This window comes from Prionailurus bengalensis, chromosome B3 (assembly GCF_016509475.1).
Source record: "Prionailurus bengalensis isolate Pbe53 chromosome B3, Fcat_Pben_1.1_paternal_pri, whole genome shotgun sequence".
Lineage (NCBI taxonomy): Eukaryota > Metazoa > Chordata > Mammalia > Carnivora > Felidae > Prionailurus > Prionailurus bengalensis.
In genome coordinates, this window is record NC_057355.1 from 7,298,708 (window position 1) to 7,321,849 (window position 23,142).

Below are 23,142 nucleotides of genomic sequence, written 5' to 3' on the forward strand. Positions count from 1 at the left end.
AGCTCGCGGTTTAGGAAAAGGTGGGGAAGAATTGATGTCGCATATGAGAGGCGATGGGACCTAGTGCCCAAGCGGGGAGATTGGTCTCACACCGCAGCACAGACAGTAGTATAGTGCAGATCGCCGATGGGGGCCTCACAAAGTTCTCTTCTCCTTGCTTCTGTTTGTCGGAACAAAGCAGGAGATGCCATTTGGTGAGGGTGGGCCTGGTGGAGGTATGAAATAGGCATCAGAGGGAGTGGGAGGGCTGGCTGGACCGGGGACTGTAGCCTGAGTGCCTGCAGCAGGAGGGCCCCACGACGTTCATGGTTATACATTTAAGTGAGCGTTGTATGTTTCCCTCCAGCCGTGGAGAACACCGAGCAGATACAGGCATGGAACGGGCAGAGTTGAGCTTAACTAGGGCTGTAGGTTTTCCAGGGAAGTGCCACCAAGCAAGAGAAGGCAGAGCTGTGGAGGATGAGTGCAGTGGATTAAGTGTGGAATTGAAGCATGGCCTGAGGAAAGAGAGAGGACACAGGATATGGTCAAGGCGTAGGGTGACAAAAACTGGTAGAATCAGTGGACTGTACATCCAGGGAGTAGAGGGAATGGGCTGGAAAGATAGGCGAGGAGGAGGCTGGAGAGAGTGGTGCCTCACCCTGATGTTACAGAGAGGTCGCAGTCATGGGTAATGGTGAGACTGAGGATGTAGCACCTCGGAACGAGGGCTGAGGCAGAGAGGAGGTTCAGGAACCAGGGGGCCATGGTGCTGGAAGGATCATCTCTACGAATTTGGAAATCCCCACGAACTGAGAGAGACATAACTGGACAGAATGACGGTGAGCCAGGATTTAAACGCTGCAAGTTGTCACAGGGATGACGGCTTTGTCTTTCTGTCCGTGGGGAGCACGGCGAGTGGAGGTGGTGGTGCCGCTGGAAAAGCACTGCCTTCACCGTGGGCCAGCCCCCGTCACTGGGAGCCGGTGAGCCAGGCAAGGCCGTGGTGCGGGTTCAGAGAGGTCGTGCTGGATCTTGGCTGACAAGGAGCTGAAAACGATGATTCCTGCTACTTCAAAAGGAAAGAAATAAGTTCTCTTTGGCCCAAGATTTAATTTTATGACTTACACTGAGGTGGTGAAAATTACTGTCAAGAAGAGTAACGAAAAGCAGTATTGATAGCTAGGCTCATAAACGAGGTGTCAACGTCCATCTAGAATCACAGGTTAATGGTGAAGACAAAATACAGAACCCATCTCATCAATCTTTCTGGTCTCCTCAAAGTCAGGAACATTTAAGTTTTTAAATTTATTTTATTTGGTTTTCATGCCATTAATTTCAGGGATGAGATGTCATATTTTGTCCCTGGACTAAATTATTTTCCCTTTGTATTTTTTTTTTTTTTCAACGTTTATTTATTTTTGGGACAGAGAGAGACAGAGCATGAACGGGGGAGGGGCAGAGAGAGAGGGAGACACAGAATCGGAAACAGGCTCCAGGCTCTGAGCCATCAGCCCAGAGCCCGACGCGGGGCTCGAACTCCCGGACCGCGAGATCGTGACCTGGCTGAAGCCGGACGCTTAACCGACTGCGCCACCCAGGCGCCCCTTCCCTTTGTATTTTAAACCATATGATATACTTTGATGTAGAGGTTAAAGAAATACATACTGATGGTTGACATTCTTTCTAAGAAACTGTAGGAAAGTGAAAAAGAATAAAAACAAAATGTGATTACACAGGCACAATTATTTTGACGTATTTCTACCAGTCTGATTTTTTTTTAATGTTTATTTTTTTATTTTATTTTATTTTTTTTAATTTTTTTTTCCAACGTTTATTTATTTTTGGGACAGAGAGAGACAGAGCATGAACGGGGGAGGGGCAGAGAGAGAGGGAGACACAGAATCAGAAACAGGCTCCAGGCTCTGAGCCATCAGCCCAGAGCCCAACGCGGGGCTCGAACTCACGGACCGCGAGATCGTGACCTGGCTGAAGTCGGACGCTTAACCGACTGCGCCACCCAGGCGCCCCTTAATGTTTATTTTTGATAGAGAGGCAGAAGGTGAGTGGGAGAGGGGCAGAGAGAGAGGGACACACAAAATCCGAAGCAGGCTCCAGGCTCTGAGCTGTCAGCACAGAGCCCGACGCGGGGCTCGAACTCACAGACCGTGAGATCATGACCTGAGCCGAAGTCGGATACTTAACCAACTGAGCCACCCAGGCACCCCCACCACCAGTCTGATTTTTAGGACTAATTTTTTTCTCTGTTTTTTTTTTTTTTTTTTTTTTTAAATCATACTGTGTAGACAGAGTGTAGCCTGTTTCTTTTACTTACCATTATGATAAATGTTTCCACTGTTACTATGCAGGCTTTGAAAATTACGGTTTTCCATTAGGTTCTTAATTTTCTGTCAATTTATTGCTATCATCAGCAATGCTTTATTAAAGGGGCACAGAGATTTTTCTAAGTATGCGATTGCTTCCTTAGGGTAAATTTCCACAAGAAGAGAAATGCTTGGTCAAAGGGTATTAAATTTGGTATTCATTACAAGTGTGAGAAATTGCCCCATGGTTGTTGTTATTAAAAATAAGTGAGATGTGTGACTCTGTGTCCACGTGACAGTTCTTCAGATGCTGGCATTTCTGCAGGAGCACAGGTAGCTAGCTTGTAAATTTGAACACAGAATGAGTAGTTCGTCCAAGGTTTTTTTTGTTTTGTTTTAATGTTTATTATTTTTGAGAGAGAGAGAGAGACAGAGAGCAAGCAGGGCAGGGGCAGAGAGAGAGGGAGACACAAAATGGGAAGCAGGCTCCAGGCTCTGAGCTGTCAGCACAGAGCTCGACATGGGGCTCAAACTCACAGACCACAGATCATGACCTGAGCTGAAGTCGGCTGCTTAACTGTCTGAGCCACCTGGCGCCCCTAGAGTTTTGATGGAAGTTGGCTTATAACTGATCCCAAGGAGAGTCACAGAGAGGCCGCTCTATTCTACAGGGTTCTTTGCTCTCTAGAACTCTTGATGCAAACCTAGGCTATTATTTGGGGGAAGTAGAATTGAATGGAAGTGCTGTCACAGAGTAGTCACACTCCTTTTAAACTTGCTTGGAAAGTCTTTGTTAACTCTTCTAATGTAATTTAATGTTCCTATTGGGAATTTTTTTCTGTTTCTGAGAATATTTGTAGCCGGGCCGACTGGGGATGTGTGAGAGCTCTGACTTCCTGCATTACCTAGATTTCTGTTTACAGAATGAGTTGTTTTTAGACATGTTTTATCAGCTTAAAATCCAAGACAGCTTGGTGTGTCCACTAACACAGCCTTCCTCACTGGTGCTTTATTTTAGGTTTAAAGACACTATCGTAAACGCCAAGTACGGAGGGCACACGGAGGCAGTACGCCGGCTGCTGGGGCAGCTCCCCATCAGTGCCCAGTCTTACAGCGGTAGCCCCTACCTTGATTTGTCTCTCTTCAGCTATGACGACAAGTGGGTGTCCGTCATGGAGCGACCCAAGACTTGTGGAGATCACCCTATCAGGTACACCATTACTGTAGCCTCAGGGCTACGGGCGGCCCGCCCTCTCTCTCTTCTTGGACATCATTTCACTGTGACTATGTCCGCTTGTACTCATGGCTTCAGTTGGAGGGACAGGCTGTTTCTGTAATGTGGTGAGTGCTTTTGATCATGTAGGTACTAGTCTCGGTAGTTCTGCCCTTTGCTTCTCCTGAAAACATCCAATTCAGATGAGTTTGTTCCTTTTTAAAGGTATCCAGGGTATAAAACCACATGCCATTTCATAATAGCAGTAGGTTGAGACTTTCTAAATTTATTTCACTCAAATCATTTTATCTCCCGTGTTATCTAGTAGAAAAGCTAGCAGAGATAGTTTGGGGAACAGGCAGGTTTTGGAGAAACTCCCAAACCTCACTTGGAGCTTCCTCACTTGAAGAAATTCTGGAATGTTGATACTGTATTATTGCTAGAAACTTGAGACTGACCTCTTACAGGCAGTCCCTCCCTCACAAATGTCCTCTTCACAGACACCCCCCCCCCCCCCACGTTAGGAGCTTGTATTGTTCTGTGTGATGTATGGGGTACTAGGGAGAGGATTGAGCACCACCGCCACCCGTGAGGTTATTTCGGGGGAGGTATGTTCTGGAACCCTGGGCTGGAGAGTGGAAGCTCTTTTTCACGTAGAAACATAGAAACAGTGGTAGCTGGTATTTCACTGTCCGGCTTCATTGTGTATGAAAGAGGCCTGTGTAACATATTCTGTACAATTAATCACCATTCATGGCATTTCCTTTGGGAAATTTCAGTCAGTTTCCAAAAAACAGTTAACCTTTTTTTTTAATTGCAGAAAGTTTTAAACATATAAAAGCGGAAGAGTGTAATGAACCTGCATGAGCCCACCACCCAGTCTTTTTTTTTTTTTTTTCCCACCACCCAGTCTTAACAGTTGCCATCCCATCCCATGGTCAGTGTTGTTTTGTTTTTCCACCACCACCACTCCCCCTCGCCCCAAATGCCACCCTTGATATGATGAAGCAAATCCCAGATTTCATAGCATTTTGCTCATATATATTTTAGTAATGTCTAAAAGAGAAAGACTTACAAAAATACAACCTCAGTACCATTCTATCTTAAGAAAATTATCAAAAATTTATTAAGACCACCCAATACCTAGTTTTCACATTTCCCTGTTGTCTTGTAAATATTCTTTTGTGGTTCCACGTGTTCCCATCAGGATCTAAACAGGGTTCATACATTGTATTTGGTCGCTTCTCCCTTAAGTCCGTTTTATTCTATACGTTCCGCTTCCTTCCTCTTTTCCTTGCAGTGAAATTGTTGAAGAAACCATGTTGCTTGTCCTGTAGTGTTTCCCACATTCTGAAGTTTGCTCACCGCATCCCTGGAGTAGTATTTACTATTTTTCTCAGTCTCTCATATTTCCTGTAAACTGGTAGTTAGATTTAGAAGCTCAGACAACTCGCTTTGCTTACAGGCCCTTTGTGTGTTGGGGACTATGTGGGTGAGGTGAATGTGGTTTTCACGCGTAAAAGCATATCGTGGGCCTCATTTGATATTGTCAAGTAGTGTGAGATACACTCCCCTCCTTTCTGACCTGCCTCTGATTTGAAAAGATTAACCTAAGTGACAAATTTGGAAATGGCTATTGCCCCTGACTACAGGGGTTTTTCACTTATTTTTAATTTAAAATGAGAAATGTAAGGATATTAGAGGCACTGGAAGAGGAAATGCTGTGACTTGAACACCTGTATTGTGTATTCCAGTCTCGTCTTTGTCGTTCTGCAGGTTTGCACGTGCCAAGTTGTCATCCTGGTTAGCGTAATACTTTGTAGTCGGCTTGTATTTTATAAATGTTTTCCTGTGTTGTTACATAGTCCTCCGAACAGCAGTCCTGATGACAGCATATTGTTCCCTCGTTAGACGCACCGCAGTTGATTTAACTCTTCCCCTGTTGCTGAGCCTTTATTCTCGGTCTGCATTTTTACATTAGAGCTTTGATAGAGTAGCCGTCTTTATTCACATCACTATTAACTTCATTTAGATTAAATTCTGAGGATACAAATTCTTGGAAATGGGATTATGAGTATCTTTATGGGTACATATGTTTGTTTTCCAAAAGGGAAATTACAGAGCTCTCTATTTCAGAACTCTCATTTTTCTGGAACTTACCCTAATTCAGCCCCAACCCCCCTGAACATCTCTGGTTCCTGATTCCAGAGGACACTTACTTTGCATATGGGAAAATGTGTTTAAGTATGGGGATGAATGGAATTATTCGATGAAAAATGTCAGACTAGTTAGTATTTTGTTTTTGGGTGTGAAAAAGAAAAACCTTTCAAAAGAGTTTGTTCTTAACAACTCAAATATGGGTCTACATCTACACTGTCCTATATCGGAGCCACTAGCTGCATGTGGCTGTTAAGCATTTAAGATGTGACTAGTCCAAGTTGACATGTGCTCAAGTGTCACACATCAGATTTCAAAGACTTAATACAAAAAAGAAGAATGAAATATCTCATTAATATTTTTTTACATGAATTATAGGTTGAGATGATAGTATTTTGGATGCCAATATTGGGTTAAACAACATTTTATTAAAATTAATTTCACCTTTCTCTTTTTACCTTTTTTAAATGTGACTACTTGGAAATTTAAAAGTGTACACGTGGCTTGCATTTCATTTCTAGCTCTGGTCTAGATACTCTTGGGGCAGCGTGTCTGGAAAAGAGGGGGCTGTAGTTAAGGCTGTAACTAAGGGTTATCTTGGGAAAGAGAAAGGAGCCAGTGACTCAGGACAGCACAGTACAATTCACAGTGACCCCGTGCATACCACAAGCAGCTCAGACAAAGGTGGTTTCGCAGTTCTGATACCCTGAGGCTGATGTAAGAGGAGATCCCGTGAGTAAGATTGAGTTACGAGTTGCCGCGTTCCCGTGCTGAGCGGATTGCAAAGTGGTGGTGAATATCTCTGTACCATCCTCTCTTTCTCTCCTTGTTCTGTTTAGGTTCTATGCCCGCGACTCTGGTCTGCTCAAGTTTGAGATCCAGGCAGGCTTACTGGGCCGCCCCATCAACCACACAGTGCGGCGCCTTGTTGCATTCACCTTTCACCCTTTTGAGCCTTTTGCTATTTCCGTGCAGAGGACTAATGCCGAGTACGTTGTCAACTTCCACATGCGACACTGCTGCACGTAGGTGCCTCACCAGAGCCCCGTTACCTGGTCTTCCGAAACGTTGCCCCCTTCTTGTCTCAGTGGACTCTGAAGCAAAAGCTCCTGCCTACCGGCTTTGTTGGTTCCAGATGGTTATACCTCAGTTGGGGAGAGCCGGAGAGAGGAGTGAGGGTGGCCCAGCCAAATGGAATTTTTATCGTATCCAACTACTGATTGATTGCAAGTCCTCTGGTCCTTTCCCTGTGGGAATGCCCAGCATTAATTAAGTCCAGTTAGTTTTTGTTCTGTTTTGCATTTTATTGCTATATGAAGATGACAGCATTACCCCCCCCCCCCCATGTCCATTCTTTGGCATTATGGTATGCGGTCTGAAGTGGGTACATCTTTGCTCACGGGAACTGTGTCCATCTTTCCACGTAGCCGACAGCAGGGCTATCTTTATATTAAGAGAACACAAATAAAGCCTTGGTATTTTCTTACTTAAATATATCCTGTTTGCTGACTGCCTTCTGTCCCGATCTCACCGAATACTTTTCACATTTGTGGTTCCAGGAGGGACTGTGAAAGGGACTGGAGGCCATGGCTCCAGCAGCTGCCCTGGGGAGAGCGGAGTGGTGTGTGCCGGCACGGAAGACCGTTATCTGTCAGGATTGCCGTCTTCCCTGGGGTTTCGTCCTGGTAGTCGTTACAGCTGGAGGGGCCGGGCATAACTGCACGTTGTCATGTGGAAGCACGCTCCCATCTGCACGGTCTGTGTCATGCAGGTGGGAGGGTGATCTGTTCTCTGGGGCCGTGGCGGATACAGACACTGTGTAGCACGCACAGCAGTTGGGTCGTGAGAGCTGGCGGGCTCCACGTGTCCCTAAAGAGATCAGACTGACTGCTCCTGGATGGCCCGGCCGTCACAGCTCCTCCGAACACCTGCTGGCCCCCAGCCAGCCTCCTTCTGTGCGGTCTCAGCCAGTGTCCCCCGGCGGGCTCGTGAGGCTGCTTCTGTCTCATCCGCATAACGTATCCCCCGCTTATGGAGTCAGCTTGTTTAGTAGCACCTGACTTTGAAAGCAGCTTGAAATGTTGGATTTCAGAGCAGGTTGTGGAAAGAGTCACGGATGCGAACAGATGGATTCCGTATCCCTCTGCCATCCAGATCGACCTCCCTTGGGAACATAACAAATGTGATAGGAGATACAGAGCCCCACCAAAACCAGTTCAGCGAATTTCATCATCCTCAATATCGAACGGCTGCATTCTTTCTCATTCAGCGTGCAGCGCAGGATTTGAGCGCCAGCTATGGGTCGGGTAGATGCTGTGCTGAGATCTGGCGGATGAGACAAATAGGCCAATAAAGAGAATTATAATGCAGAATGGCAGAAGCCCCAGTAGTGGTTCTCTGGGAACAGTGGAGAAGGATGAAGGAGAGGTGGAGGAGGAGAGCCATACTGGGGAAAGGACACTGGAGCCGGACAAACGGGAGTCTGTTGTGTGGACCAGGGCAGGGGACGTTTCGAGGACAGAGCCAGCATGCACAGAGGCGCGGAAGGGTGAACAGGGCTGTCAGGGCCGTGGAATGGTAACGAATTCGGCTGCGGCACAGGCTGTGGGGAGGCCGGGGGAGTGTGACCGAATCATGAAGAGAAGTCTTGTGTGTGGTGTTAGGGTTTGTGCGGTGGAAGACGTCATCCGAATTTCACAAAGACTGTCTTTAGCAGTCTGGAAGATGGTTTGGAGGCGGGCTGACAAGCCAGTGGTGGTAATCCAGAGGAGAAGAGGAGGGTTTGAATGACCTCCCTGGGCTTCTGGAAGGATGAAATACTGAGGCATTCTCCTAGATTCTTCGCAGGTCATGACAAAATCAGGATCCCAAAGCAGTCACACGTTTGTGGGGACTCAACCAATCTTTCGTGGTTGAAGCCCTTCACCTGCAGCTTTCTTCTGTGCCAGGTTGCTTGACTGTACCTGAGGGACTGGGGAGTGGAGTCACTCGGGCTGCAGTGGGAATCCCCGCCCTTCTGCCCAGTAGGTCTGTGACCCTGGGCGGTGTCCTAGCCTTTCTGAAGCTTAATGTGTACTTCCTGTCGCCTTTCTCCTCCATTCTCCTGGTCGTATCTTCTGTCTTCCATCTTGTCTAACTCCCCAAGCAATTCTCATACGCTTTCCTGCTCTGTTTATTCTCCCACTCGCTGAAATTGCCGCTTGACACCTTCATTCCTCTTCCAAAGCCCACCTTCCTTTTCTCCCTGATCACCTTGCCACCCACTTCCAGACGGGAGTGGAAACAATCACATGGGGAAATTGCCTTATCTTTCTTTCACCATGTCAACCCCATGACTTGTGTCTATGTTCCTCGCTTGCTTTTCCTCCGGAGTCCAGTAGCCTTGCTTCCCTAAAAGGCCAACTCCTCCCCGTGCTCACTGAATCCTGTCTCTTCTAGACTTCTCAATTTCCTCACTCCTGCAATTATTCTTTACTGTATCTTCCTCTTGATAGGTCATTTCTACTAGCACATTAGATACACTCTAGGATGTTCTTTTTTTTCTTTTTTCTTTTTTTAAAGATTTTATTTTTAAGTAATCTCTCCACCCGACAAGGGGCTTGAACGCACAGCCCTGAGATCAAGAGTTGCACGATCTACTGACTGAGCCAGCCAGGCGCCCTTACAATCTTCTTTATCTTTTTTTTTTTTTTTAAATATTTATTTATTTTTGAGAGAGAGAAAGAGACAGAGTGCAAGAAAGGGAGGGGCAGAGAGAGGGAGAGAGAGGGAGACACAGGCTCTGAAGCAGGTTTCAGGCTCCGAGCTGTCAGCACAGAGTCCAATGTGGGACTCGAACTCACGGACCGTGAGATCATGACCTGAGCCGAAGTCAGACTATCAACTGACTGAGCCACCCAGGTGCCCCAGATCTTTTTTCTTTAAAGTCTCCTGCTTTGGCCTCTTCTCCCCCTTCAGTTACTGCCCACCTCTCTGTTACCCTTCACAGAAAAACTTCTCAAAAGAGTTGTTTAAATTAAGTGTTTTCACCCCACCACGTCCTGTTTTTCCTCAGCCCACTCCAGATGGGTTTTAGTCCCCCCTCCACTGACACAGCACTTGTCCCAGCCACCAGGGACTCCATGTTGCCAGTTCAGCACGCACCTCTCATCCCTTTTGTGCTCAGCCGCCCGACATCGGGCATAATTCATTTCTCTCTTTGTCAGGAAGCACTTGCCTTTCTTGGTTTCCGGGACAGTACGAGTTTCGGGTTTTCTTCCTGCCTTGCTGATGGTTGCTCATTGGTCCCCTTTGCTGGCTTCTCGGCTCTACCTTTAGATGCTAGAGTGCCCCAGCCCTTGGCCTTGGATTCTCTCCTCATTTCCTCTGTATACCATTTCTTTAATTGATTTGTGCATTTCCCTGGTTTTATATTCTAGCTATATGCTGATGATTCTCAAAATTATAACCCCAGCCCTGATGCCTTCCTGGACCTCCAGATTCATATATCCCATGGCTTACCTGGCATCTTCATTTGAATATCTAATAGGCATTTCAAAACCAGCATCTCCAAAACTGGGCTCTTGAGTCTCACTCCCCACCTCTAACCCATTGTTTTCCTCCCAGAGTTTCCAGATGGCTTCAGCGTTTACCCATTTACTGCAGGCAGTAACTTAGGAACTATTTCCAGTTTTCCTTTTTTCCAGCCCCCACCTCTCCCCCTGGCGCCCACATACCTGCTTTTGCCTTACCAACCGTGGTGATCCCTTACTCCGTGTTAGTGACTAGAACTAGGTCAAGACCAGCTGGCAGAAGGGGTTAGTTTACGAATGTCGTGTGACTTCTGTCAGGTCAATTATACTGTAAGGTAGAGGTTTCTGGAACTGTGGGGGAAACATTTCTCTTTTGAAAATGTCTGTGAGGAACCATGTGGCCCACAGTTCCACAACCCACCACCCAATGATCCTATTCAAAAAGAATCAGCCAGGGGTGCCTGGGAGGTTCAGTCGGTTAAGTGTCCCACTTCAGCTGAGGTCATGATCTTGTGGCCTGTGAGTTCAAGCCCCACATGGGGCTCTGTGCTGACAGCTCGGAGCCTGGAGCCTGCTTTGGATTCTGTATCTCCCTTTGTCTCTGCCCCTCCCCTGCTCATGTGCACGCGCGCTCTCTCTCTCTCTCTCTCTCTCTCTCTCTCTCTCTCTCTCAAAAATAAACAAATGGTAAAAAAAAAAAAATTTTTTTTTTTTTAAATTCCCTGAGGAGGGAGCTGAACTAGATGGCAGAGTAGAGAGGAAAGAACCCGGATCGTAGATAACGTAGTTGGTTGGCTGAATCACTCAACCCTATAACCCATCCTACATCTGGGTTTCCGGTTCTGGGAGACAGTAAGCTTCCATACTGTTTAAGCCACTTTGAATTGATTTGTTGTTGTTGTTGTTGTTTCTTATAATTGAAAGCAAATTAATAGATGCAAAGAGAAAGGCAGGTCCTCCGTGGAAAGAGTCAGGAAATTCCTGCAGGCTGAGTATCTTATTAGGTTGGGTTTGAAAAGGCCCAATTATGACTCCTGTTCTCTGATTTCAGTAAGATTCCTGGCTCTCTGATAGCCCCCTTCAGCCATACCTGTACTGGCCTGGGTGTTTCTTATAGCTAAAAGGATGTAACTAAAATGAGCGATAAAGCACTGAGCTCATTGAGCACTTGAGCCATATGAAGTTCACAACCCCTGTGTGTTTATATTAACTTTGTTTCTAAAGGATTTTAGACCCCTCTCAGTAAATTCTAGTGCCTTCTTTCTACAGATATCCAGTGAACTTCAAGAATCTTTGGAGAATCAAGCTCTTTGGAACCAAAAATGTTTAAGAAAAGCAGAGATTTCAGGGGATTTATCTTTCAGATCTAAATTCTTGCCTGGAACTCTCTTCTCATCCCTATTCTGCAGGGGCTGATGTGTCAATGATCAGGGCCAAGCCGTTCTGGGCCTTTGAGAGAAAGGCTCCATTTAAATTTAGTCTCTTTCATTCAGAGTCCTTGTAGAGAAGCACAGTATTAAATCAGTGAAAAGCCTAAATTAGATAATTTTTAAAAGAACGGTAGCTTCATTATTTTTCAAGTACACAGAGTAACTGCATCTCAGCCATGAAGTGTTCCTTTGTAGAAACCCTTGGAGACTTTTCTTAATGAATGGATTATAATTATTGGTAATCAGCATAACGGTTCTCTGCAATACGTGCTTCGAAAGGAATTGAGCATATTAAATGATTTTGATGTTCCAGAGGGCAATTTTGTTTACAACATCAATCTGCTCAGTGTATACCCTTTATAGCTATAACCCTCTGTTGTTTAAAAAAAGAAAAAAAAGAAAGCAAAGAAAGGAAAAATTCTGAAGACTCTGTCCATCATACAACATTTGATTACCAGAGGCAGAAATAACATGGGAGGATAGAGAGATGCATAGTAGGACTCATTCTTTACCCACGTTGTCCTGACAGAACTATGGGAACAGGTCAGGCTGATGAGTGGGGCCTGTCCCTGTCACCTGCTAGCTCTGTATCCTTGGGCTTGCTTGATAATAAGAATTTTACCGAGTTTCAATTTCTCTGTAAAATGGGGTAACGTCTGCCCGGCAGGGCTGATGTGAGCAGTAAATGAGTATTAGCTGAAGCTCTTCATACAGGAAGTAGCCAATAAATCCTAGCTTCCATTCTCTCCCTAGATTTCCTGGCCTGTGGGGGAGGCTCCCCCCGCCTCCTTAATGTCACAGAGACCTCACCCAGCCCTGGTGGTGCCTCTCTGTTCCTTGCTGATCCAGAAACACAAGCTTGCCCCTTCTCTAGGCCCAGCCCCTACACAGGACACCGGTGGCTTTTGAGGGGGTGCCATTCTGCCACCACAGTCTCCGTTCTGAGAAGACCAGAACATCCCTAACCCTCTTTGCGGCCAAATACATTGGATTCAAAGGAGCCTTGTTTGCTGACAGTTTGTTGTCGTTGATCGTGAACGTTTACTAAGTGCTCACTCTGGGGTCAGGAGCTAGGTAAGCACCTTATATTGGAAGGTATTCCTTCATTTCATCAATTCTGAGATGCATTTTTCAAAATTGGGAGTGTATCCAGTATGGGGATCTCGTCAGTGTCAGTCGGCAACCACAACCTCACCGTTGTCGTCGCCTGTGCAGGTTCACACTGAGCATGCTCTTCACGTTGTCCTCCTTGCTGTTGAGTAATGTGCGCTGGGGATACCACATGTGTTAAGTGTCCATGCTCTTTGAAGTGTCTTCAAAAAGATTATCCTAGGATTTGGTGTTGAAAGGTTCTTTTATATACAGAAAGGTACGGAAGCCGAGCAGTGTGGTTAATTTTGGTATCAGCGAAGCAAAGGTTTGCCACTGAAGGAATGAACGTGAGGCTACATTTTTTTGCAGAGCAGCCACCGAGTGAGTGCTTTTTGGAACTAAGAGAGAAAGATAACCACTGGCAAACGAAGTTTTACTGGCATACTGAGTTTCGTGGAAAAGGACCGCCTGTCACACAACCAACAAGGCAAGTGAAGGAAGGGGAGACTGTCACAGGCCTCGGAATAAATGGAAGAAGTTGTAATGCAACGAAAGGCCTTGTGTGACCAATTCATGCAAAGCACAGGACTAATCATTAAGGTGTGAACTGGTCAGAAACTTCCTGCTGACTCTGAACAGAAGCTGATTCACTTCCAGGGGCATGTGATTCAAAATAGGAAGAAAATGAAAACTAGAACCTAAGTCGAATGAGAAATACTAATGACACTGGATGTTCTTCAGTGTGCCCCTAATACCTCTAAATCCAAAAAAAAAAAAAAAAAAAAAAAAAGGCCTAAAATGCTCTTTGAATATGTATATGTTTTAAGGGTACTAGTAGGGTTTGTTTTAACTCCATACGGTAAGACACACAGAGATGGAAATGACTGTCATGAAGGAAGAAGTCTGTTTTACCTACACGTCTCTAGAAATGGGGCAGGGCATATCAGGCCCCATGGGGAGGCAGCTGGGTCAATCGGGAGGTCGAGGAGCCAGGGGAAAATGTGGGTGAGAGCCTTTGTTGTGGTTTCTACAACAGGCAAGGCAGGCCGAGAAGGCTTGGGATTGGCTAATCTGAATAATTTCGGTGAGCTCTGCGACATAGGGGCTGCCCCTAGTTGTCTGATACCTGGCTCTGAGGTGATTAGGGCAGCTGGATAGTGGCCCAGAGTGTGAGAGCACCATATAGGAGGTGGTTGGGGCGTTGGCTCCGGATTGGTTGGTGTGCGTCTAAAGGCACACTCCCAGGGAGTTGTTTGCTGTCTCTAGGAGTTAGCTGACCCTGGGAGGGGCAGTCCCTGTAAGGTCAGTGAGGTCCTAATAGGTCAAAGCATCAGAAAATAAAAGGTACGGTTAATATGGTACAAAATGTCCTAAGTACTAAGCGTCGTCATGGTACGATTATCTAGGTTCCTTTGTTAGTGCCGCATGGTTGGTAGCCCGCTTCCAGGATGTCCCGCAGTGATCCCGCCTCCTCGATTCATGCTCTTGGGTAGTTCCCTCCCACATTGTATCTGGGTTGGTCTGTGTGACCAAAACGACACAAGCAGAAATGTGAGTGTGTCACTTTCAAGCCTCGGTTTATAAACGGCATCTTGGGGCCAGGCTTCTGCATCCACTCTACCCCCCCCCCCGCTTCAACCACTCACTCTGGGGGAGACCAGCTGTCCTGTCGTGAGGACATTCGGACAGCCTTCCGGAGAGACCCGCTTGGCTTCTTGCTAATTAGCATGGGAGAGAGATACCTTGGAAGCGGGTCCTCCGGCCTCAGTCAAGCCTGCGGATGACTGCAGCCTCATGAGAAACCCTGAGCAAGAACCACCCAGCCAAGCCACTTCTAGATTCTTGACTCTCAGAAAGCCTGTGAGATAAATGTGGTTTTAAGCTGCTGAGTTTGGGGGGCAATTTGCTATGTAACAATATCTGGTGAACACACATAAATAATGGCGTGTTTTGCAATATGGCACCTTATGTTTGAAAAAGGCCATATTACCCTCGTTTTATAAATAAGGAAACTAATCTCTGAGACGCTAAGTGATTTGCCCATCATTACTAGTTAATAGCAGGTAAAACTAATCCAGCCTGTGTCAGAATTCACTTAAATCCTGGATTTATAGAGATCTAAACTGGGGTTTCACTGATTACCAATAACATTCACAGGGAATTCTTACGTTTTAGTGCCTCTGTATCCACTCCCTCCCTTAGAGGGGGATGACCAATAAGGATATTTTTTATTAAGGTTGAAAATCCACTTATTTCTCCCTCTTCACACGAGTTTGTTGGTTGGCTTATTTGTTCATTTATGTATTAAAAATGTTTTGAGGACCTACTAAGTGCCAGGAACTAGGAATATAAGAATTCGTGTCATAGCCCCAACCGTTTCTGGTCTGAAAATGTTTCTGAATACAGCCGTACCTCAGAGATAGTGCCAGTTTGGTTCCCCAGCACTGCCGTAAAATGGATATCACAATAAAGCAAGTCAAATGACTGCTTTTGTTTCCCTGTGTGTATAAAAGCTGTATTTACACCATGCAATAGTCTGTTAAGTGTGCAGCAGCATTATGTCTAAAAAAAACAATGCACATACCTTAATTTTAAAAATGTCGCTAAAAAATGCTGCCACCTGAGGTTTCAGTGGGCTGTAATCTTTTTGCTGGTGGAGGGTCTTGCCTCAGTGTCGACGGTGCTGACTGGTGGCCGCTGAAGGTTGGGGTGGCTGTGGCAATTTCTCAAAATAAGACAACGGAGAAGTTTGCTGCATCAATGGACTCTTCTATCACAAACGATTTCTCTGTAGCTGGTGATGCCATTTGATGACTTTTTCCCACAGCAGAGCTTCTTTCAAAATTGGAGTCTTCTCAAAACCCGCCGCTGGGCTGTCAGCTGAGTGTAGGTAATATTCCAAATCCTTTGTTGTCATTTCAACAGTCTCCTCCGCCAGGAGGAGGCGCCGTCTCAGGGAACCGCTTTCTGTGCTCTTCCCAAGAAGCAACTCTTCTTTGTTACAGTTTGATCATGAGATTTCATCAATTCAATCCCATTTTCAGGCTCCGCTTCCTGTTCTCTTGCTGTTTCCACCACATCTGCAGTGACTTTTTCTCCTGAAATCTTGAACCCCTCAAAGTCATCCAGGAGGGTTGGGATCAATTTCTTCCAAACTCCTGTTCATGTTGGTATTCTGACCTCTTCTCATGAGTCATGAATGTTCTTATTGGCATCCAGAATGGTGAAGCCTTTCCAGAAGGTTTTCAATTTACTTGCCCAGATCCGTCAGAGGAATCCCTATGTGTAGCAGCTGTAGCCTTACAAAATGTATTTCTTAAATAATAAGACCCGAAAGTTGAAATTATGTCTGGATCATGGGCTGCAGAATGGATGTTGTGTCAGTAGCTGTGTAAACAACATCAGTCTCGTACATCTCCATCAGAATTCTTGGGTGACCAGATGCATTGTCAACGAGCAGCAATATTTTGAAAGGAATCATTTTTTTTTTTTCTGAGCAGTAGGTCTCAACAGTGTTTGGGTTTGCAGTATTTCGTGTACCATGTTGTAAACAGAAGTACTGTCCGGACTTTGTTACATCACTGACAGAGCACAGGCAGAGTAGGTTGAGCATAATTCTTAAAGGCCCTAGGATTTTCAGAGTGGCACATGAGCACAGGCTTCCACTTGAAGCCAGCAGCTGCATTAGCCCCTACCAACAGAGTCAACCTGTCCTTTGAAGCCAGACGTTGACTTCTCTCCAGCTAAGAAAGTCCTAGATGGCATCTTCTTCTGATATAAGGCCGTTGCATCCACACTGAAAATCTGTTGTTTGGTGGAGCCACCTTCATTAACGATCACAGCTGGAGCTTCTGGAGAACTTGCTGGAGCTTCTACATCAGCACTCGCTGCTTCACCTTGTAGTTTCATGTTATGGAGAAGGTGTCTTGTCTTCCCTTAAACCTTACGAACCAACCTCTGCTGGCTTCCAACCTGTCTTCTGTGGCTTCCCTACCTCTCTCAGCCTTCACGGAAGTGAAGAGAGTGAGGGCCTTGCTCTGGATTAGGCTTTGCCCCCAGGGAAGGTTGTGGCTGGTTGGATCTTCTCTGCAGGCCATGAAGACTTTCTCCTTGTCAGCAGTGAGGCTGTTTCTCTTATGTGTGTGTTCACTGGGGTAGCACTTTTAATGTCCTTCAAGAATTTTTCCTTTACATTCACAACTTGCCTAACTGTTTGGGGCAAGAGGCGTAGCTTTTGGCTTCTCTCAGCTTTCAATATGCCTTCCTCACTGAGGTTAATCATTTCCACCTTCTGATTTCAAGTGAGAGATGTGTGACTCTTCCTTTCACGCAGACACTTAGAGGCCACCGTAGGGTTACTAATTGGCCTCATTTCAATATTGTTGTGTTTCAGGAATCAGGGAGAGTGAGAAAGAGGGGGACAACTGGTTGGTGGAGCAGTCAGAACACACGACAAAACAATTATGTAACATCAAAGAGCACTCATCACAGATTGCCACAACAAATATAATAACAATGGAAAAGTTTGGAATACTGCAAGAATTACCAAAACGTGACACGGAGACTCAAAGTGAGCAAAGTGTTACTGGAACAATGGAGCCGACAAGCTTGTTGACATGAGGTTGCTGTGTAAAATCTGCGGTGTCCGAGAGATCCCGTAAAATGAGGGGTGTCGTCGTGCCATCGGGGAAGCTTCCAGATAACCAGTGTCTGAATGCGGAGGTGGGAGGAAGGAGCCGAGGGGTGGGTTGTTGTGCGGTGGGAGCCCGGGCTTCTCTGTGTCCTGTTTTATTAACTCTGATGATGGAGTTCCGTCCCCCCCAGGGAGCATTTACAGATCCACAGGACAGCTGCCTGAAACTGCCGCCTGGCCCTGCCAGCGGAAGCCGAGTTCCCAGGCCCCATGCTGTGCGTCCCATTCATCGTCCTGAGACCAGAGAGAGATCTCCTGGTCTTCAACTACTGTGTGTCTTCCAAACTTAGTATTAATTTCCCAGGATTAGGAGAGGAGACTGTCACTTCGCTTTAATTAATTGTTGAAAGAACAGAGAGGGGTCTATATTTCTAAAAGGAAAATTTAAAAAACGGAGGGAATGGAAATATTCTGAATGGGGGAACCCAGAAGTAAAATAAAGGTGGTTTTCAAACTCAGTTTCTTCTCCCTCATCTTTAAAGGGTTTTTTGGGGGGCGGGGGGACATGTGTTATGAGGTTTGAAGTCTGTCCTTAAGGAGGGATATGTTATTGAAAATAAATTGCCTTTAGATTGTTTTTCACAGTCAGTTTATTTTATTTTATTTTTATTTTAGAGAAGAGAGCGTGAATGGGGGAGACGGGCAGAGGGAGAGAGAGAATCTTAAGCAGGTTCCACTCTTAGTGTGGAGCCCAATGTGGAACCTGGTCTCACAAACCATGAGATTGTGACCTGAGCCAAAATCAAGAGTCAGACACCCAACCGACTGACTACCCAGGCACCCCTTCCACAGTCAGTTATTTTTAAAGAAATGTTTTAATGTCATTTTGGTTAAAATTTTTAAGAATATAGCTTATCTGAAAAGTGATTATCAACTCAGGGTAGGCTACAGGTAAAATTGAGGTCGTGGGCATGTTAGAATCTTGACAGAAATTTTGAAAAAATTAGTTGAGATTTTTATTGGGAGAATGAAAAAGTGTGTACGTTTTCACATTACAAATTGCAGAAAGTTTAAAAAAATCTTATCTGATGAGGTTATGCGGAAGATGGATTCATAACTGAGACACATCTCCCCCAAATCTTGGAGGGACATGAGATTTTCCTGCTTATCAGATAGGGGGATTAGCTTTGGAAGGCTGAAAAGCATTGCATTAGATAAATACTGGTTTTCAGGGCTCCTGGGTGACTCAGTTAAGCGTCTAACTCTTGATTTCAGCTCAGGTCATGATCTCACAGTTGGTGAGATCGAGCCCCACACTGGGCTCCACACTGAGCATGGAGCCTCCTCGGGATACTTTCTCTCCATCTCGGTCTCTGCCCCTCCCCTGCTCATGCTCGCTCTCTCTCTCAAAAAGAAATAAACATTAGAACAAGTTGAACATATACAAGTGGATACTTTTGCATAACAATTATCAAAACAAAATCACATGACAAATGACAACACATTTACCAAAGGATTGATTTTCTTAGTGTAGAACATTTTTAAAATATAAAAAGATGAACAATCCCCAGTTAAAAATGGGCAAAGAATCTTATTAGCAGAGTGTTCACAGAAAAAATACATACACGTGGTCAACAGCTATATGAAAATGTGACATTTATGGCACAAAAACAGACACTCAGATCAACAGAACAGAATAGAGAACCCAGAAACGGACCCACAAACATATGGCCAACTAATCTTTGACAAAGCAGGAAAGAATATCCAGTGGGATAAAGACAGTCTCTTCAGCAAGTGGTGCTGGGAAAACTGGACAACGGCATGCAGAAAAATGAACCTGGGCCACTTTGTTACACCATACACGAAAATAAACGCAAAATGGATGAAAGACCTCAATGTAAGACAGGAAGCCATCAAAATCCTCAAGGAGAAAGCAGGCAAAAACCTCTTTGATCTTGGCCGTAGCAACTTCTTACTCAACACGTCTCCGGAGGCAAGGGAAGCAAAAGCAAAAATGAACTACTGGGACCTCATCGAAATAAAAAGCTTCTGCACAGCGAAGGAAACAATCAGCAAAGCTAAAAGGCAACTGACAGAATGGGAGAAGATATTTGCAAATGACATATCAGATAAAGGGTTAGTATCCAAAATCTATAAAGAACTTATCAAACTCAACACACAATAAATAAATAATCCAGTGAAGACATGGGCAAAAGACATGAATAGACACTTCTCCAAAGAAGACATCCAGATGGCCAACCGACACATGAAAAGATGCTCCACATCACTCACCATCAGGGAAATACAAATCAAAACCACAATGAGATACCACCTCACACCTGTAAGAATGGCTCACATTAACAACTCAGGCAACAACAGATGTTGGCGAGGATGTGGAGAAAGAGGATCTCTTTTGCATTGTTGGTGGGAATGCAAGCTGGTGCAGCCACTCTGGAAAACAGTTTGGAGGTTTATCAAAGAACTAAAAATAGAACTACCCTACGACCCAGCAATTGCACTACTAGGCATTTGTCCAAGGGATACGGGTGTGCTGTTTTGAAGGGGTACAGGCACCCCCCCCCCAATGTTTATAGCAGGAGTATCAACAATAGCCAAAGTATGGAAAGAGCCCAAATGTCCATCGAGGGATGAATGGATAAAGAAGATGTGGTATATATATGTATACAATGGAGTATTACTCTGCAACCAAAAAGAATGAAATCTTGCCATTTGCAACTATGTGGATGGACCTAGAGGGCATTATGCTAAGCAAAATTAGTCCGTGAGAGAAAGACAAATATCATAGGGCTTCACTCATATGAGGACTTTAAGACACAGAACAGATGAACGTAAGGGAAGGGAAGCAAAAATAATATAAAAACAGGGAGGAGGACAAAACATAAGAGACTTAAATATGGAGAACAAACAGAGGGTTACTGGAGAGGTTGGGGGGGGGGATGGGCTAAATGGGTAAGGGGCATTAAGGAATCTACTCCTGAAATCATTGCACTATATGCTAACTAATTTGGGTGTAAATTTAAAAAATAAAAAATTTAAAGCAGAAAAAAAAAAAGAAAAACAAGAAAAGAAACCATAACCTATAAAGAGAATATATGATAGTGGCATCCTATCAATAAACCATTATGACTTACATAACAAAAATGTGACATTTATTTTTCACCCATCAGATTAGCGAAGGTTAAGTGTTTGATGATGCCATGTTGTCAAGAGCGTAGGGTGCTCTCCCCTACTGTTGGGGGAGTAAACTGATTGAAACTTCTTGAAGGACAAAAGAGCAGTGTCTTCGTAAACATATTTTGAAAACCCAGTTAAATTCTATGCATTAGGACAAAACATTTGCATATGTGAGCAAGACATATGCACAAGTCCATTTCATTGTAACTTTTCCACTGTGAAAAAGTGGAAACTACTACCTGTGCATTGATAGAGGACGGACAAAATGAATTACAAGCTCTGTCCATAAGATCGGAGCTGATACAGCTGTGAAAAATAATGAGGCAAGTCCATACATATTGATTTGGAAAGCTCTTTGAGCTGTAGTAATTGAACATTTATTTCATTTATTGAAAACATTTATTGAAACATTTCATTTCATATTTCATTTATTGAAACATTTGTTTCATTTTAATGTGAAAACACATTTTTTTAAAAAAAATTAAAAAAAAATCTGTGCTGAAATTGAGGTCACTATAGATATTAAATATATACATAGTCATGGCGTCTAACACTTTTGAAAACATACTGAAGATGCTATTAACAATAATTACTTCTGGAGAGCAGACGTGGGGGCAAGGGAATGTGGACATTTACTCTCTAGCTTATTTCTTTTATCTCTGTAATCCTTTAACTGTGAACACGTATTACTTAAAATTTTTAATGAGTTTTGTTCAATTTTTAGTTGGGGTATAAAGCACAAACCATCAAATTTACCAGCGTACTTATTTACGTGCAGTTCAGTATTGCTAAATATATTCACATTGTTGTGCCATCAGTCTCGGCAGTTGGTTCATCTTGCAAAACTGAAACTCTGTCCCCATTATGCAATAATTCCCATTTCTCCCTCGCCCAGCCCCTGGCAACCACCGTTGTGCTTTCTTTCTATGAGTATGACTAGTTACGTCCTGTAAGTGGAATCATATGGTATTTGCCCTTTCCTGGTGTCTTTTTGTGACTGGTGAATGTCACTTAGCAAAATGTCCTCAAGGTTTGTCCATGTTGTAGCCTATGTCAGAATTTCCTTCATTTTCGGGGCTCCCGGGTGGCTCAGTTGGTTAAGTGTATGACTCTTGATTTTGGCTCAGGTCACGATCTCACAGTTTGTGGGATTGAGCCTCGCGTCAGGCTCTGCACTGGCAGTAGGGGAGCTTGCTTGGGATTCTCTTGTCTCCCTCTCTCTCTGCCCCTCCCGTGCTCATGCTCGCTCTCTCTCTCTCTCTCTCTCAAAATTAATAAATAAACATTAAAAAAAAAGAATTCCCTTCATTTTCAAGGCTGAATAATATTCCATTACATGTACGTGTATACCACCCTTTGTTTATCCATTCACCCCTGTGTGGACACGTACGTGTTGCTCTCGGCTATCGTGAATAGTGCTTCTGTGACTATGAGTATACAAATATATCTTGGAGATCCTGCTTTCCATTCTTTTGGATATATACTCAGAAGTGGGATTTAAAGAGTTAAAAAAAAAAAGTGTTTAGCCAATGAATTCACCTGTAGCAGCCGGGATGGTATTAGGTAGGCACTCTGGGCTAGTTGAGCCTCATAGTCTGAGGCCGGGATTTTCTTTACTAGCCCCCGGGGGCTCGGCAATTTCATTGCAGCCCCCTGAGCCTTTTCCCTGTACAGCCAGGAGGGGCCTTAGCAGGATGGTGAACCCGCTGCTCCCTGCCTGCTCCTGCCTGCATTAATTCAGCACATTTCTATAGCTCCCTGAAGAAAGAGGCTGCAGCAGCATTTAATTAGCAGCCAGGAACATGCTTTCCCAAGGACACGACTTATTTCGCAGCCAGCTGTTGCCAGTGGCTCCCTAGCAACATGCAGTGCTCACATCGGATTGCTTCTCTCCAGACAAGTGGGGGGTGGCGGTTGGCCAGTCCACCTGCTGTCACAGCCTGGGGTGGGGGCATGGGGCAAAGGGTCCCTGGGTCCAGGGCTAATTCTCTAAAAGAAGCAAATGATCTGAACCTGTTATTCCTGCAAAGCCAGATGTGGTGCTAAAACCTCATGACCCTTGAACTGCCCACCCCACCCATCCTTCGAGTGCATGATCAGAGCAAACAGCAAGAATATCACCAGCTATAACACAGGCAGAGCAACATGGTCTAGAAAGGTCCATTGGGATTATGAAGTGCAGCTGAGAGACTTTGGGAAAGAGAGATGATCTCACCCCATAGTAAGCAGAGCCTGCCTATTAGAATGGACTTGGGGGTGCCCTGGGAGCACCCCATCTTGGACAAGAGCAAAAGGAAAGCTTCACTCCAACTGGCCCACTAACTGCTCTGGGTTTCCTGGGGCTTTGGGAAGAGGGCATGGGGAGATAGAGGTCAGTGGCAGCCACCACCCTGAACCTGAACTTGCCATTCCTTAAGGGGTCTGAGAGGTGGCTGCTCAGCAGCCTGACTTGAGGCCCTGGTTCCTCCCAGATGCTTCTTCCGCAGAGGCCACAGACTGGACGTTTTTGAGATGAGGTGCTGCTCAGTGACATGCTTTATGTAGCGTACGTGGTGTTTTTACAGTTTTGAGGATTTGTAAAATAGCCATGTTGCCATCAGGAGGCCCA

The 23,142-nt window shown here is 45.0% G+C and overlaps 1 protein-coding gene across 5 annotated transcripts in view; it reads left to right on the forward strand.

Annotated features, from left to right (window-relative positions):
- DET1 (DET1 partner of COP1 E3 ubiquitin ligase) overlaps nucleotides 1–23,142 on the forward strand; it is a 57,125-nt gene that overhangs the window by 15,904 nt on the left and 18,079 nt on the right. For 2 of the 5 annotated variants that reach the window (XM_043554715.1, XM_043554716.1), the window contains exons 4-5: nucleotides 3,322–3,513; nucleotides 6,513–7,165. In XM_043554715.1, coding sequence (XP_043410650.1) covers nucleotides 3,322–3,513; nucleotides 6,513–6,702 — 382 coding nt within the window. In that variant the 3' untranslated portion in view covers nucleotides 6,703–7,165. Of the gene's footprint in view, nucleotides 1–3,321; nucleotides 3,514–6,512; nucleotides 7,166–13,075; nucleotides 15,331–17,099; nucleotides 17,858–23,142 lie in introns of those variants that run through there. The other 3 variants (XM_043554718.1, XM_043554719.1, XM_043554717.1) reach the window with 3 other exon arrangements.